Source organism: Penicillium argentinense (assembly GCF_028826775.1).
Source record: "Penicillium argentinense strain IBT 30761 chromosome Unknown utg000005l_segment0_segment0, whole genome shotgun sequence".
Classification (NCBI taxonomy): domain Eukaryota; kingdom Fungi; phylum Ascomycota; class Eurotiomycetes; order Eurotiales; family Aspergillaceae; genus Penicillium; species Penicillium argentinense.
Window position 1 is genome coordinate 6185473 of NW_026622664.1, and position 14506 is coordinate 6199978.

Sequence of the window (14506 nt, forward strand, 5' to 3'; positions counted from 1 at the left end):
ATAGTGACTGGCTGGGAACACTGTGGTGCTTCCTTTTCCTGTCGTCTTCTGACAAGTGCACTGACTCTTCCAGCTCATTTCTTTCAGGAAGGTCAGACCTGAGCACGTGCGTCGTCGTGTTTCCATTACTCGCAGCATTCCGGTAGTGTAGTGGCACTCGGTGATATGTAGGGGAATCAACCAGAGCCTGTTTGGCCTCAGCCATGGCTGCGCGCTCTTCACCGCGCAATCTTGATTAGTTGGGCGGTGTCCACCGCAATTGGCACATTTAACCGGTATCGTCTGTCCCTTTGTCGATGGACACTCCCTTTCCATGCAACTCCATGGTTAATTTCATCATTGTGGGCACCAGTCGTACTGCTGATCCTGATATTCTCTGAGAGCAGCTTTCGGGACGAGGATAAATAGAAAGCTGTATGCCATTCCTCGAAGCACCCTTAACGACATTATGATCAACGCAGGAAAGGAAGAAAAGCTACATACAATTCAACTCGCAACTCGCATCTGAACGATCAATGGTTCCAATAGTGGCTCAGGTTAATAAATTGGGAGGTTCATTTCCGAATTTTAGGCACATATACGCTAACGTGAGACTATTGTTCAAGACTATCACTTTAAAGCTCATATAGCTGGTCAGCAGCTCTGTGGCGACCGTCCTCACTGACGAGCGGATTTCTCTGCGCGCTGTATACGACTATCATTATAATGCCTTCAATAAGGGTGTGGACGCCTTACGCTTTTAGTCCCGCTGCAACCCTGATAGGGTCTTTAGTCCTTTCCTCCTGATGATATATTTCTTGCCGGGCTCCCTCGTCGTCCATCCGCTGCAGCATGTCCCCCGCCTGTTGTTTTCCCTCTTCCGAGACGAGTGGATTATGAGTAGCTCTATATTGAATCAGTCACGATCGCATCTCGTAAAATTCCCTTTGTAAAATGCTTGAATGAGAGCATACGCTTTATAACCTCGAGCGGCATTAATTCTTTCTTGAGGGGAATCCGGTGTTTTGCCTCCAGATGAGCGTCGCTGGTGGCGGTGATAAGGCTTGCGCATATTTTCCTCACTCAGTTCCCGACGGGCATCTTGCTCATTTAGCCCATGGAGTATATCCCGTGCATGCTGCTTTGCCTCGGCAGAGACGTGTTCATTGTGCAACGCACTGAGTTGCCTTATGAGCTATCCGCAAACATGGATATCAAATAGAACATGCATACGCTTTATAGCCACGGGCGGCGTTTATTCTCTCTTCGGCACTGGTCGAAAACCTGCGTGACATTATAAAATGTATATTTAGTCGAATATACCAAAATTCGAAAGCATAGAAAGGTACAGAATAGCAGGTTATAAGCACTTCTAACTGTTTTAATGTGGTGGTGGTGATATGACGCCACAAATATTTCTACATGCTGCTAACGTAACCCACAAGCGAGTGGGTCACTCATGCGTTACCCACGCGTCACCATCTTACCTACCTAATTCATATCCACCATGCCACCAATTCGAGATATTTCTGGCCCATCTAAAGCTAACCAGGAGGGCCGGATCTTGTTCCCTATTTCCGATGCAGTCTTCGGAAAATGACGAAATTCCCTCAGTTTGCGAAGCAGCCCGCCGATTCGACGTCCCTATCACTACTCTATAAGCTAAATTATGACACCAACAGTACCTTTTACACCCAAATGGCCACCGGAATGGGCCCCCATTAGACTTTAGGAATGACAAATGAGACGTGGGTGCGTTCGGAATCAGCGTCCCAAAACTGGGACTCGTCCACGGTGGACATTTTCTTCGACTTGAGTATTGAGAAGCGGACGACCATGGCTCGAACACTGAACCTGCATCTTCGGTGGTGGCAAAAGCACGGCCTGAGGGATAATTTCGTCCCATGGATCAGCTCATTGCTCTTCGCAATCCAGTACATCTTCTACCGACATTGAGCCCCGAAGATGGGTCCAGTTTAGAGCAGATAAAGTTATATGTGTGAAGGGCTACAGCCGAATTGATTCAATTAAGCGGTGCCAACATGCTGTTTATCTGAAGATTAAGGAAAGTAAACATAGGGGGCATCTAGCGGCGAACTGAATACCCCAGAAGCTTGGCGATCACGTGGTGCGCGGGCATAGCCTGGGCTATATCATGGGCTTCAGCCCGTTACAATACGTGATAGATACGAAACGGTTCCCTAAAGGCGTGTTTCTTTGTGACTTGGATCTAATTAATGCTTTCTGGGAATCTGACAATCACCCGCCAAAAAAAGGATCTGGAGGTCTTACGCTACTATCACAATGGAACGGAATATTATGTTGGAGAATGCCTTTCACAAGGATCACTGAAGATCGAGGGTAAATGCGAAATAATCTCCACCTAGTGTCTTTTTGAAAATGATCTATTGCGCCGCCTACTGATGTCAAAATCACGAGAACCTACCTTATCCGTCTTGTGATAGTATTGCGGGTAGTACTTGAAGACATCGGGCTTCTCGAGGTATTCGAAGGTAACAGGGAGGTCATCTGTCCCTAATTCTTTCCTCCACTTCTCACAGTTCACGAACCTTTGAAAATCTTCACATCAGACCGTTAAAAACCCCTGGTAAATCAACAGGCGCTCGAGCTGCCCCGGACAGCGCTGGACGAACGCAAAACATTAAGGACGGAACGTACATTTTCTTCGACGCCTCGACATCGAATTTACGGGCGCGCAGGAACCGCAGGAGAGTCAGGGTGTCCAATCGTTCTGTGTAGCCCATCTGCTCCAGCATTGCCCGCAGCTGCTGCACTTGTGTATCCTGTTCCGGGGTGGTGTGGCCTGGGTGGCCATGCTGCGGTTCCGGCGCGGTTGTGGGGAAATTGTACTGGTCGTACTCGGGGTCAGTAGGAAACTTCTGCTCAGCAACGGCTGCCATTGCGATAGACGTATTGGGAGGGGTAGGGTTAAAGAGTTGAGCGAAGGAGGGGAGTTGGCGTAGGTGGCCACTTCGAAGATAAAATGACGCCTGGGAGGATCGGCCTAGTCTCGAGTAAACACCAGCACGAAGACGTGCAGCAGCAGCTGAATCATCGTCCAGCCTAATTAGGGAAAGCGCAAAATATTATGCATATATGGGTCAGGCTCGTGAGGCACCTCATGAGTTGCACATCGGGCCCGGATAGATACCCATGGTCCGGGTCATGGCGGGTCTAATGAGCAATTTTACCTTAGGCACCGATCATGGCGCAGGACTTGGTGCAGGGCTAGATGTGGAATTGGATGGTGTATCTGAGCCCTCTAGTGGAGCGTTCTGCACTTTCTTTCGCTGTAAAAACCTCTCTATCTGGTCATCCTCTTCTTCAAGGAGCAAGTCCTGCGTGACTTTAGGAGGCTGTTCTGTCCGGAGTTGTTGTGTATTGATCTGCACGAATAGCAACTTTTCAACACAGTGAGGCTCGAGCCTATTTGGACTTTCGTGAGTTGGAGATTCGTCTGTGGAAAGGCTCTCTCTACTGCTGCCGACTTCGTTACGGTATTACAAAGTCGACGAGCGACGGGTGTAAGAAGCGGAGCGACGTCCTCTTATAATAGAATATTATAAGCGAGTTCTTCGTTTTAACCGTAAACAGAATAACGTACTGCCTTAAGCCAAAATAGAGATGGATTTTGGGCCTTCCAGCAAAAGGCGTTATAAAAAGCGCCTGTTCTCTGCCGGAATACATAAGAAAAAACATACCACGCAGAAGAGCTTTTGTCATCGTTTTAAATTGGTCGTAGTACGCCTTGAATATAGCTTCGAGAGCTCTCGTCAACTTTCCCAGGGACCCTGGCGGGATCAAGATCGTATGCTACCCAGTAAATAGGCTCTAGCTGACGTAGGATTCGACTTTGCTAGCCTGTATCATCTAAGTAGATCAAGAAGTCATCCTTGAGCGATGTTGGGAAGCTAGCGTTCTTAGACTTTCATGGAGACCTAACCACCGTTGCGCGACCTCCATAATTGACGAGTTACGAGCCTCGGATTCTTTTTGGGCAATATTTAAAGGCTTCAGGATCTTGGTCAACCTTTTAAGCTGCCACCATAACGAATGCGAGTTGGCCGTTCTAACAACCTGCCTTCCTCTAGTAGTCGAAGCTGTAGGAGTTATAAGCATCCACTTACAAATAGCCTCTTGCCAATCGTAAAGTGATGATAGTATATTCTATTGCGTACCTTATCTTGTAATAACCGACGCAATAAGTGCCTTTCGAAAACCATACTTCTCAACCTGCTTAGCTTGCATCCTTGCGTAGTCGAGTGGTGAATGGTGGAAGAAGATAACTAGTTAAATGTCGGTATCAGTGGAGAATCAGTATTGTAAGGGATGGTCAGATTGTATCATTGTAACTTAGCCAAGAGTCTTAGTCATGCTCGGTCGCATACAAATTCGTGTGTGAGAACGATCATAACCAATGTAGATGACAAGGTATCTATGATTCGTCCAGGTGATTGGGTCTAAAGCGGTACCGACAGTAAATCTGTCGCCTCGAGAAGCGATCGACTCCCGGAAGCCCAGCCTGAGTTAGTCCCCACGCTGTCCTGAGCACCCTAATCGCTCACCCCCGACGCTTCGGCTGGCTAACGTCAGCCCCTCTTTGTTTCACTTCCTTCGACTATAAGCGCTTTGCTGCCTAGCGCTCCCCATCCGTTTGTTTCCAAGCGAGACGTAGCATCTCTTTTTTCTCCTTAGGGGGGATCATCAATCTCATGCTACGCTCTCGTCCATTAGTCCATTAGTCCATGCAGTTCAAGTAGCTGCTGTCCACGCCAACCCTTACGGTGTCTGGTTTTACCTTTCTCAGTTTCGGTTGAGCTTCCCAGCAGAGTCAACACATTACTGAACGCGTCCCCGACTTTGTACAGTTATCTAGCCTACTAACTACAGGGGTACCAAAGAATAATTCAGCAAGAAGTACATTTTTCTGCCAGTAATTTTTTGTTATGATACTGTAAAAATACATTCAATATGTTGTTGGTCCTCTTCTCTTTCAATCACCTGCGCCACCCTCCGCGCCATACTCTCTGTCAAAATCCATAAAAACGACTCTGGTAAGCGATCTCATGCGTTTTGTATATACTGGCGTAAAATATGATGCTGAGAAGGTGGAAGATTGGTGATTCCACACTGTTTTAACACATCATCTTTTACCCAATCCCACACATTCTCCTGTGCATTTAAATCAGGAGATACTGATGGATGCCGGGCATCTTCAACATTAATATCACGGTCATATAGCTCAGCTATAGTAGCAAAAGCCTGATGAGAAGCAGCACCATCTTGCATAAGAAATGCATCAATCCTATGATTCTCCTACAGCCAGTCGTTAAAACCATGAATCAGAGGAACAATATGTTGAAGATAAGCCTCAGAAGTTACAGAGCCCCAGTCAGGGTCCCAAATGACTAGTGGCCCTTTATGTCTCCCTGCAAAACAGGCCCATACCATTATCCCTGAGCGTTGCTTTGTTTGTTTATCAACTGCAGTAGGGTGGTATCTCTCATCTTGAAATCGATGAACAGAAGGCATTCGATGCCATCCAGACTTAAACCAAGCTTCATCAGGGAAAATAACACGTTTCCACATCTCAATATCCCAGCTCTCACGCTCATATGCCCATTCAAGACGAACTTGAGCATGACAAGGCATAATAGGGGGGTTTTTGAGCTGCTGGATGGGCTTCCATTCCACGTTGTTTAAGCGAGGTTCGTAGGGTCTCAGCACACACAGTAAGACCTAAGACACGGCAGACTTGTTCACAGGTAAGGATTCGACGCTCAAGAGAGCTTTGTATCCACCTAATAACATCAAGTTGTTCAGAAGATAGCTTTGGCAGTCGACCAGCCTTCTTCTTCTTCTGGGGTGTAGGACGTTCACGGCGGCAGGTATAGCCTATTTGATTCAATGAGAATCCCGTTTCTTGGCGAATTTGCTGATAACTGCATCCTCGATCTCGAAAGAATAGTATATGAAGCTTTGGTCGCGGTTGAGGTTGCTCATCATGGGTAGGTAGGTGAACAACGCTTTGTAGGGTGTGTTACGTATGGTAAAATCGTAGGCGGTGTAGGGGGTGGGGAAGTATTTCTTGTTGAATTATTCTTCGGTACCCCTGTAATGGCTAATCGATCACTTCCCAAATCGGGTTGGGTCCCACGATCACGAAGTCGGGACTGGTACGTCGATTCCCGGCAGGTCCGGGTGGCGTCCACGGCGGGAGTGCCATGGCGGGACATTTTCTCGGGATTCTGAGGGGAAGCGAGTCCTTGGCTGGCCGGTAACTCCATCGACGGGCTGCCGGTGAACAGGCCGGGCCACGCCAACTCGGAGTAGCGTCCTCTCGGGTCGTCCATCGTCCAGAATTCGCCGAGAGGAACGGAACCAACCAACGAGTTCCCTCGAGTCTTGAGACAGTTTCGAAAAGTACTGGGGCCAGGTTCTCCTGCTCCACACGTAACTTAAGGTGGCAGTCTCCGCGCCTCTCCGTCCTTGGTGGGTGCAGAATACCCCGATAATTCACCGAGGAGCATGACGATCAACTCAGTCTCATGGAAAACACACCATCCAACCGCGGGTACTGCTCCCCCTTGTACATGTTGCTATCATTGCTATTGGAGTGCCGTATACAGGGACTTCCATTGCGAACTTGGGAGTCATGGATCAGTGGATTGCCAAGACCGTGATGTCCCGGTTCTGGCGTTCGTCAAGTTTGGTTGGTACATGTAAACCAAGCCAGACCCTTGCCAAGACTAAATCAGACTGGCCAAGAAGTTCCGCGGGGCCTGGAAACTCTCCCCGTGTGTGTGTGGAGATCTCTCCACGGGGAAGCGTCGCGGCCCGTACAATGCAGACGTCCATTGGCTTCGAACGCATCGCATTGAATGATGCAAGAAATTGGTTGCATTTTTTTCTTTGCGACATGCATTGCATCATGGGGCGTCGGAATAGATGCATTTTGTGGCGCATTTAGGTCCTGAGATATCATTAAGTAGGTTTAGTGTTCAACATCGCCATCTACTTACTTGGCCCCAAGTTGATTTTGTGCTTGGAGCAGGCTCCACACAATTTCCCTGGTCGCTCTGAAAAGCCTGGATGGCAGGGGCAAGGACCATTGGAGGGGCCCTTGCACGATTGCCACGCTCCCGAAGACCTTCACCATTTTGCCCTGTTGCTTTTTCTCTTTGGAAGGTTTGGAGTGCGTCATTCAACCCCACATGGTCTTGGCGACCAGGCCGACTCTGCGCAATTCTCGAATCAGGGTTTGGATTGTGTCTTGAGGTAATAACTCCCGCCAAGCCTATATTTTGATTGTTGGCAGGTTAGCACAGCCGGCCCCTAAGTACTTAGGACTATTTTAACCCTCTGCACCCACTGTCGCATTCGTCAATATCTTATCGCACATGGGGAATCTCTCTCCCTTCTTTGTTGGACAATTTTGAACTCGATAACTCATTAAGCGACGGCCATGTTATTCAAACGTCCCCAAAATGAAAAGGGAGCCGCGTGGCCAGCCATCTTGGTAGGTTTGTTCGCGTCCTTTGGTGGCATTCTCTATGGATACGATACCGGGACCATCGCGGGTATCCAGACTATGCCCTACTGGCTCGATGAATTCAATCATCCTAACGAAGGCCGCATCTCCCTAATTGTTTCTATTTTGTCCGTTGGAACGTTCGTTGGCGCACTCGCGGCGGGGATCATCGCAGACATTACCGGCAGAAAATGGGGAATCATCATCTCAGTCATGCTGCCTTTTAATCTCGGTGTGGCTCTTCAAACTGCTGCTACAGCGCAACCTCTGTTCATTGCTGGTCGCTTTTTCGCCGGTCTCGGAGTCGGTTTAGTTTCCGCCCAAGGTGTGTTAAGTCGGCGAAAACAGCTTAGGTATCCATTGCTAATTGCTTATAGTTCCCATGTACCAATCCGAAACTCTACCCAAATGGATCAGAGGCGCAGTTGTGGGATGCTACCAGTTCTGCATCACAATCGGCCTTTTCTTAGCCGCTATTGTGAACTGGGCAACCCAGCACCGGAACGACAGCGGTAGCTGCCCATGCACGTTCGGGCTGATACATGATCAAAAAAACTAACTCGATCGCAGGAAGCTATCGCATTCCGCTTGCCATTCAATTCGCATGGGCAATAATTCTGGTGAGCTTCCCCTCTTGGCAAACTGCAATCCGAATGAATCCATAACTGACTTGGGAAAAGGCTGGAGGCCTGGTCTTTCTCCCAGAGACCCCTCGTTTTCTGATCAAAAAAGGCGATGAGGCCCGAGCCCTGAAATCGTTGGTTTTCCTTCGTCGCTTGAATCCCGATGATCCAGATATTATCTCCGAGCTTGCAGAGTTGAAGAGCAACTGGGAGTATGAACAGTCCCTTGGCTCTGCTTCGTACATTGAATGCTTCAAGGGTACTACCGGTAAACGTACCATTACTGGAATTATACTCCAATCGCTCCAGCAACTGGTCGGTATCAATTTCATCATCTATTATGGTACGAGTTACTTCGCCGAGAACGTTGAAGGCCTGCCCGACTCTTTCATCTTGCAGGTGATCGTGAACTGCGTCAATGTAGTCATGACGCTTCCAGGCCTTTGGGCAATTGACCATTTCGGACGCCGCCCAGTTCTTCTGATCGGGGCTCTTGGGATGGGTATCTCCCAATACATCGTTTCGGCTTGCGGCGCCGCAACTCCGATCTCGAATTTTACATCACAATGTGCCCAGTTCGCTTTTATTTGCATATACGTCTCGTTTTTCGGTAAAGTGAACACGATAATAATTGACCTATGGTATCCTTGCTAACATCCGCAAAGCATCCACATTTGGCCCCTGCGCTTGGGTTGTCACGGGGGAAATTTTCTCGCTTCAGACGCGTGCCAAAGGCCTTTCTATGACCACTGCTGCGAACTGGTTCTTCAATTGGCTTCTTTCTTTTATTACGCCATACCTCACAGGAGCACTTAACCCAACCCAGTCCAATGTATTCTGGATATGGGGCAGCTTCTGCTGGATCGCATTCGTGTTCGTATACACTATGATTTATGAGACCAAGGGGTTGGCCCTTGAGCAGGTCAATGAGCTCTACGAAAATGAATCGAGGGCTTGGAAGAGCCCTGGTTACCGCTCCGAACTCCGAACGCTCTCTGTTTCTGAAGTACACGACAAGAGATTGGCCAATGAAGATACGAAGCATTCAGAGTTGGCTCTGGAGGATGTTGAAAAGGCCTGATCAGCCAAACGTTCCCCGCAATGGAACTCTTCGAAGACCATCGCAATCAAGGAAAACTATACATCTTTTTTATGGAAACGTATGGTCCCGAGTCCGTTTCTCCTATCGATGGTCTCAGAATTTTCACCAGTGTGATCGAATTGTTTGTCAACGTCGTATTGGGAGTTTACCGATAACACCTTGTCGGGACAGCATCATGTTTATCATGTTCTCTCGCCCGTTGCCTGCGGACTATATTCCGTAAAAAAACGATGAAGGTAGTGTAACATGCTTTTGGTTTCGATGGATATTGTATCTGTCAGCTTCCAACTCGTTTTCAATATTTCTTATTGCTTGAGAAAATGGTAGGCAGTGGTGTCCAGGGCGGTGGGTCCCACTACCGCCCACTCCACTCACTTCTCCACCCACTCGGCCTTCTTCTCTTCCTTCTCTCTAGCTAGCCCAGATAGTTTGAATGAACTCTTTCACTGTTCACTGGCTAGCTCATTCATTCAACCAGTATCCAAATCGTTAGCACCATAAGCACCTCTCTTGATGTCCCCGCATTCCACACTGCTGATGTATCTTTGTCCAACTAAAATGTAGTTTTTCTGGGATGTATTTCTCAAATACATACCCTCCAGGAGTATGTTGTATGCATAGACGAAGATTGCGGCTTTGCATGACGACGGCTCCACTTAGGATTTGGCTGATGATAGATCGCCCGGTCACGCATGATAGTACCGTCGCCGTTTATTCAGACGGGGATGATGTTGGTATTGGTGACATGCAGTTTTCAGCCATGTGTGGTAATGTGATCTGTTGCGAGAGAGTTGGAGAATTTCGTTCCGGTTCCGGTTCCGGTGAAAATAACTTGAGCAGAGATATGGATTCCTCGATAGGGAAGAAGACCAGGACCAATGAGATATGTCCCTGCAGGGAAAAAACCACACCACCTCTGACTTCTGCGGATGCCGCTGTATCTATTGCTTGCTGACGGCGATGGAATCGCTCATTGTTCATTTCTGGTTGTACCGAACGATTGACGTTGATGTATCCCTCAAGATTGATTGAAGAAATGAGATATTCACACAAGTCAGAGTACTGTTGGATATTAGATACAGAGTACTGTTGGATATTAGATACAGTACATCTCGAAACTGGCACGACCACTTCTACTATACAATACTGTTTCATTGTTTCTCGAACTCCGGCGCCAGGTTCGCTCTTTACGAGAGCACCTCATAGTTAACCGTAGTTGTCTATAATCACTTATAACTTTTATACACCGACATCTCCATACCCCACCCCGAAAGCTCTCCCCTTGGTACACGAGATGTCAACGATAATCGTACGTGGTCATAAGGATGGCCGTCCACTTTTGCCCCGTCAAGACATGAGCTTATTCATGACATGATGCATGGTGACGATATCCTAACTTCCATGAGGTAACTGTGATGTAATAATCTATGAGAAAGTCAATTGCAAAACCAGCCTCCTTAAATCAGTCGCCCTTGCAGGGACTGGTTACACGGCTTGTTCATTTTAATCAAGAATCAACATTATATTTCATTACAACCCCAGTTGTCAGTAGGGTGGGAAAAAAAGGTACTTTCCTCTTCCAAGCCAAACTACAGTACTACGTCGGAGACTGATAGTATATTCAGTTAATTAGTATGGCAGCAGTGAATATCACGACTAGTAGTATAAGCCGCCTTCCCGCAGACCCTAGGTGGAAAAGCCTAGGCGGTGCTATTATTGGCGATCCTGCAATTATGTCGTGGGCCTCAGACCGTCTTGATATTTTCGTTCGAGACACGCATAACAATATTTTATGGAAATGGCGTGAGGGCCAGCAATGGAAGCCCTCTCAGTCCGAGTGGAAGCCACTTGGTGGAGGGATCACTGACGGGCCTACTGCTGTTTCTTGGGACCGTGGCCGATTAGATCTCTTCACCCGGGCGGGGTACGAATGGTGCTGTCCTGCACAAATGGTATGATGGCAGTCGCTGGATCCCTCCGAACGAGTGGGAACCACTTGGTCATAATATCATCGGCAAACCCACTGTGGTGACTTTGGGTCCGCACAGGCTTGATCTTTTTGTGCATGGCGCGTCCGACAACAACCTCTGGCACATGGCCTGGAATGGCCGTGATTGAGAAAGTTGGGAGTCCCTTAGTGGCCCAATTCTTGAAATTCCTTCTCCGGTGTCATGGGGCCCCAACAGAATTGATGTCTTTGTGCGCGGGACCGATAATGAGCTTTACCACAAAGCCTGGTGGAATAACTCCTGGTCTCCTGAGTGGGGTCCACTAAGGGGCAAAATTCTCAGCAGACCGGAGGCAGTTTCTTGGGGAAAGGAAGGCTAGACATTTTTGTTCGGGGCGTGACAGTCTCCTCGACATTTTCATTCAAGGTTCGGACCTAGCTGTCTGGCACAAGCAATGGAATGGAACAAACTGGGTTCCTGCCGGTACCGATTGGAAGTCGCTCGGGGCAGGGTCACTGGGGTTCCAGTCCTTAGTCCACTTGGCTCACAAAAACTGGAAACTTTTGCTCGTGGAGGTGACGGTGAACTGTTATTTTGGTCTTGAAATCGGTCACTTTGCGACAAGAATAGACTGTCATTCCCGTGGAAGTCCACCGTGGATCCCATCTCATGGGATGGGAATGGGAGCAATTATCCCCACATGGGGGTCGTGGGATGGGACGTAGGCAACAAACTACAAGATCAGCTATCATAGACAAAATTTTCTAGTAGAATTGAATTGTATGAAACTCGTAATTATAATGAAACAAAAGTGATATCACTGTTTTGTCAGCTGTTCCTGCACCTGTACAGATCGGCCAGCTGCGATTTATTGATATGATTGTCTGGGAATAATCCGCTTATCTGAACCGGTTCTATCAATCAAACTCGGTGAGTTCGTAGAGATGCACACAACTGTATTCTTATCGCTACAGTTCATAATGCTGCAATTTGCTTCTAATATTCTTTTGAGTGATAGTTTTATAAGAGGACGCTTGCTTCACTTCTCTATTTTAACTAAGTGTTAAATATACAGTATTTCTTTGCAAGTCATCGGACCTAGTATCACTTTACATGACGCGCGGGCGGATCATTACGGTCTCTGCGGCACCGGAGCCAGCTGATGGGTTACAATCTACTAATGGGCCACTGACAGCCAACCGCTGCTAGGGTTACGCACTAAGCCCCGAAAGTCATGTGTAAGTCGCGCGCAAGGCAAAAGCCCTAGGACCAGAAACGCCAGATGAAAGAACCACTAACCCCCATCCCGGTGAAATGAAATGCCCTATGTGATGAAACAGCCGCGAGGTACCTGCACAGTCGAGCATCCGTGTTCTCTAACCACAAACTAAGTGTTATCTGAGGATAGTGAATACCTCAATTTGGTGACCTTTCGTATCACTGCTCTCGAGAATCAGAGAAAATACTTTGTCCCAATGCTGAAATACAGGACGTCATGTGCTACTTGGAAATCTGCCGTTGACTACTGGGACGCCAAGATCACCCACAAAGACGTCAAAGATGAGTACGAATGACAATCTTGCGTGATTTGGCCTTTCCGATTGCGGTCATTATCTTTTCATGCCATTGCAATAATGTGAGCTACGGAAATGTTGAGTTGAGCGGAATTCTTGGCAGCGGAAAGGTACAAAGATTACAAGTTTGTAATGTTGAATACACAGAAAAATAACAATGATGTAATGTGGTGTATGAAATATACAGCTGCTGCTTAATAGAGTGTCCGCCCCACAGCCCGTCTGTAATTATTACGGAAGGTTTCCTCTCTAAGCTCGGACCGACGATCAGGTGACGACCACGGCCGTCCGGGAGAAACTGTCAGGATGTCGGATACGTGTATCATCTAGTATCGAGGGACGGCCAATTGATGCATGAGATGGATTAACGAGAGTGTGTCTGTGTGTTCCGATCTGTTGAAAATGATCCAGGGGCTATAAACTGCGTATTACATCACAGTTTTTCCGAGAATGACCCGAATTACCATACAATTACTATTGCAATGTGGGTGGATGCTGAATAACCAAGAGCAGTGGAGAATCCACAGTATTTTACCTCTCTCAGAGTTGACACACCCCCCCAGCATCCGCTCTCATTGCTGAGGTTATTCCAACAAAGTGTGGATATCCTCCATTCCCAGTTGTTGCAGGAACTCGGTGTGTTTCTGTCGTGGGAGCTGCTTTGTTAGGCCGTCCGCGGCCATATCCTTTGTTTCCACCCATTCAACATGTATCCGGCCAGTTTGAACCTCCTGTCGAAGCCAGTGATGGTGTATGTCGACATGACGAAGCTTCGTACGTAAATGAGGTATTTCCCTGGTGAGTATACCAATCGTTTGCTGGTTATCGCAATTGATCGATAAAGGGTGTTCAGGATCAAAGCGGATGGATAAGAATAGGCGCTTCCACATTTCCATGGTCTTCGCGGCTTCCGAAATCGCTAGCAGCTCTGCTTCCGTGGTGCTAGTGGTAACCGTACGTTGCTTGCTGGCACGCCAATCAACTGCTCCACCAAACATCTTGCAGATATATCCTTCTGAGCTCTTCCTATCTCTGTTATCCGCAAATGATGCATCGCTGAAGAAGGATACTGCTTCAATATCTCCATGTGGACGTGAGCGATACGTCAAAGCAAGAGAACGCGTGTGATATAGATAGGTAATGACCCTGTTGATGGCGTCAAGGTGCTCAGGTCCTGGATTTGTGAGGAATTGTGCAAGCGCAGAGGTTGCTTTTGCTGCATCTGGTCTGGTGATTGTGGTAGCATATTGCGTTGATCCAACTTTCTGCTGATACTCATGGATCTGCTGTCGAGTTGCTTCTCCTTCATATGGCTTCAGTGCCAGTGCTGGGGGCAGTGGGGTGTCAACTTTGCGGCCATTTGTGAGATGGTACCGGCTTGCCATAGAAGAGATATAAGAGTCCTGACAGAGCCAGAGTGCTTTCTCCTGCCGATCTCGAACAACTCGGATTCCAAGAAACCACGCTGCTTCTCCCATGTGACGTAGTTCCCACTGCTCATTAAGCTTCTGGCGCAGTTCCGTTGCGCGTGTGCGCTGGGCTGGATGGTTGACGATGATGATATCATCCACATAGAAGAAAACAATGATGCCGTTTGTGGAGAAGAGGCAGAGGTCTTCCTGTACAACTTGTAAGCCAAAAGAAGTCAGGACCTTAGAAGCTTCTTGTTGCCATAGCCTTGGAGACTTTCGTAAGCCATAGAGAGCTCGCTTGAGTTTCCAGCACTG

General features: G+C 47.9%; 4 protein-coding genes across 4 annotated transcripts; 1 reads left to right on the forward strand and 3 right to left on the reverse strand.

The window, feature by feature from the left end:
• Window positions 1–614: 614 nt before the first annotated feature.
• On the reverse strand, window positions 615–1274 carry N7532_007116 (Con-6 family protein; the record flags this gene model as incomplete). Its single annotated transcript, XM_056619609.1, has 4 exons — window positions 615–684; window positions 736–885; window positions 954–1157; window positions 1213–1274. 4 exons carry the CDS (start codon window positions 1272–1274, stop codon window positions 615–617), a joined length of 486 nt encoding a protein of 161 aa, XP_056475768.1.
• Window positions 1275–2324: 1050 nt separating this feature from the next.
• N7532_007117 (Sec14 cytosolic factor) lies at window positions 2325–2900 on the reverse strand (the record flags this gene model as incomplete). The annotated part of the gene is made up of 3 exons (XM_056619610.1): window positions 2325–2384; window positions 2426–2549; window positions 2659–2900. 3 exons carry the CDS (start codon window positions 2898–2900, stop codon window positions 2325–2327), a joined length of 426 nt encoding a protein of 141 aa, XP_056475769.1.
• A 3221-nt stretch (window positions 2901–6121) lies between these two features.
• N7532_007118 (uncharacterized protein) lies at window positions 6122–7112 on the reverse strand (the record flags this gene model as incomplete). Its single annotated transcript, XM_056619611.1, is given in 4 exon segments — window positions 6122–6488; window positions 6508–6599; window positions 6761–6973; window positions 7023–7112. The coding sequence occupies 4 exon segments, from the start codon at window positions 7110–7112 to the stop codon at window positions 6122–6124; spliced, it is 762 nt and encodes a 253-aa protein (XP_056475770.1).
• Window positions 7113–7465: 353 nt separating this feature from the next.
• Window positions 7466–9235, forward strand: N7532_007119 (sugar porter family MFS transporter; the record flags this gene model as incomplete). Its single annotated transcript, XM_056619612.1, has 5 exons — window positions 7466–7856; window positions 7909–8043; window positions 8102–8151; window positions 8212–8764; window positions 8820–9235. 5 exons carry the CDS (start codon window positions 7466–7468, stop codon window positions 9233–9235), a joined length of 1545 nt encoding a protein of 514 aa, XP_056475771.1.
• Window positions 9236–14506: the final 5271 nt, after the last annotated feature.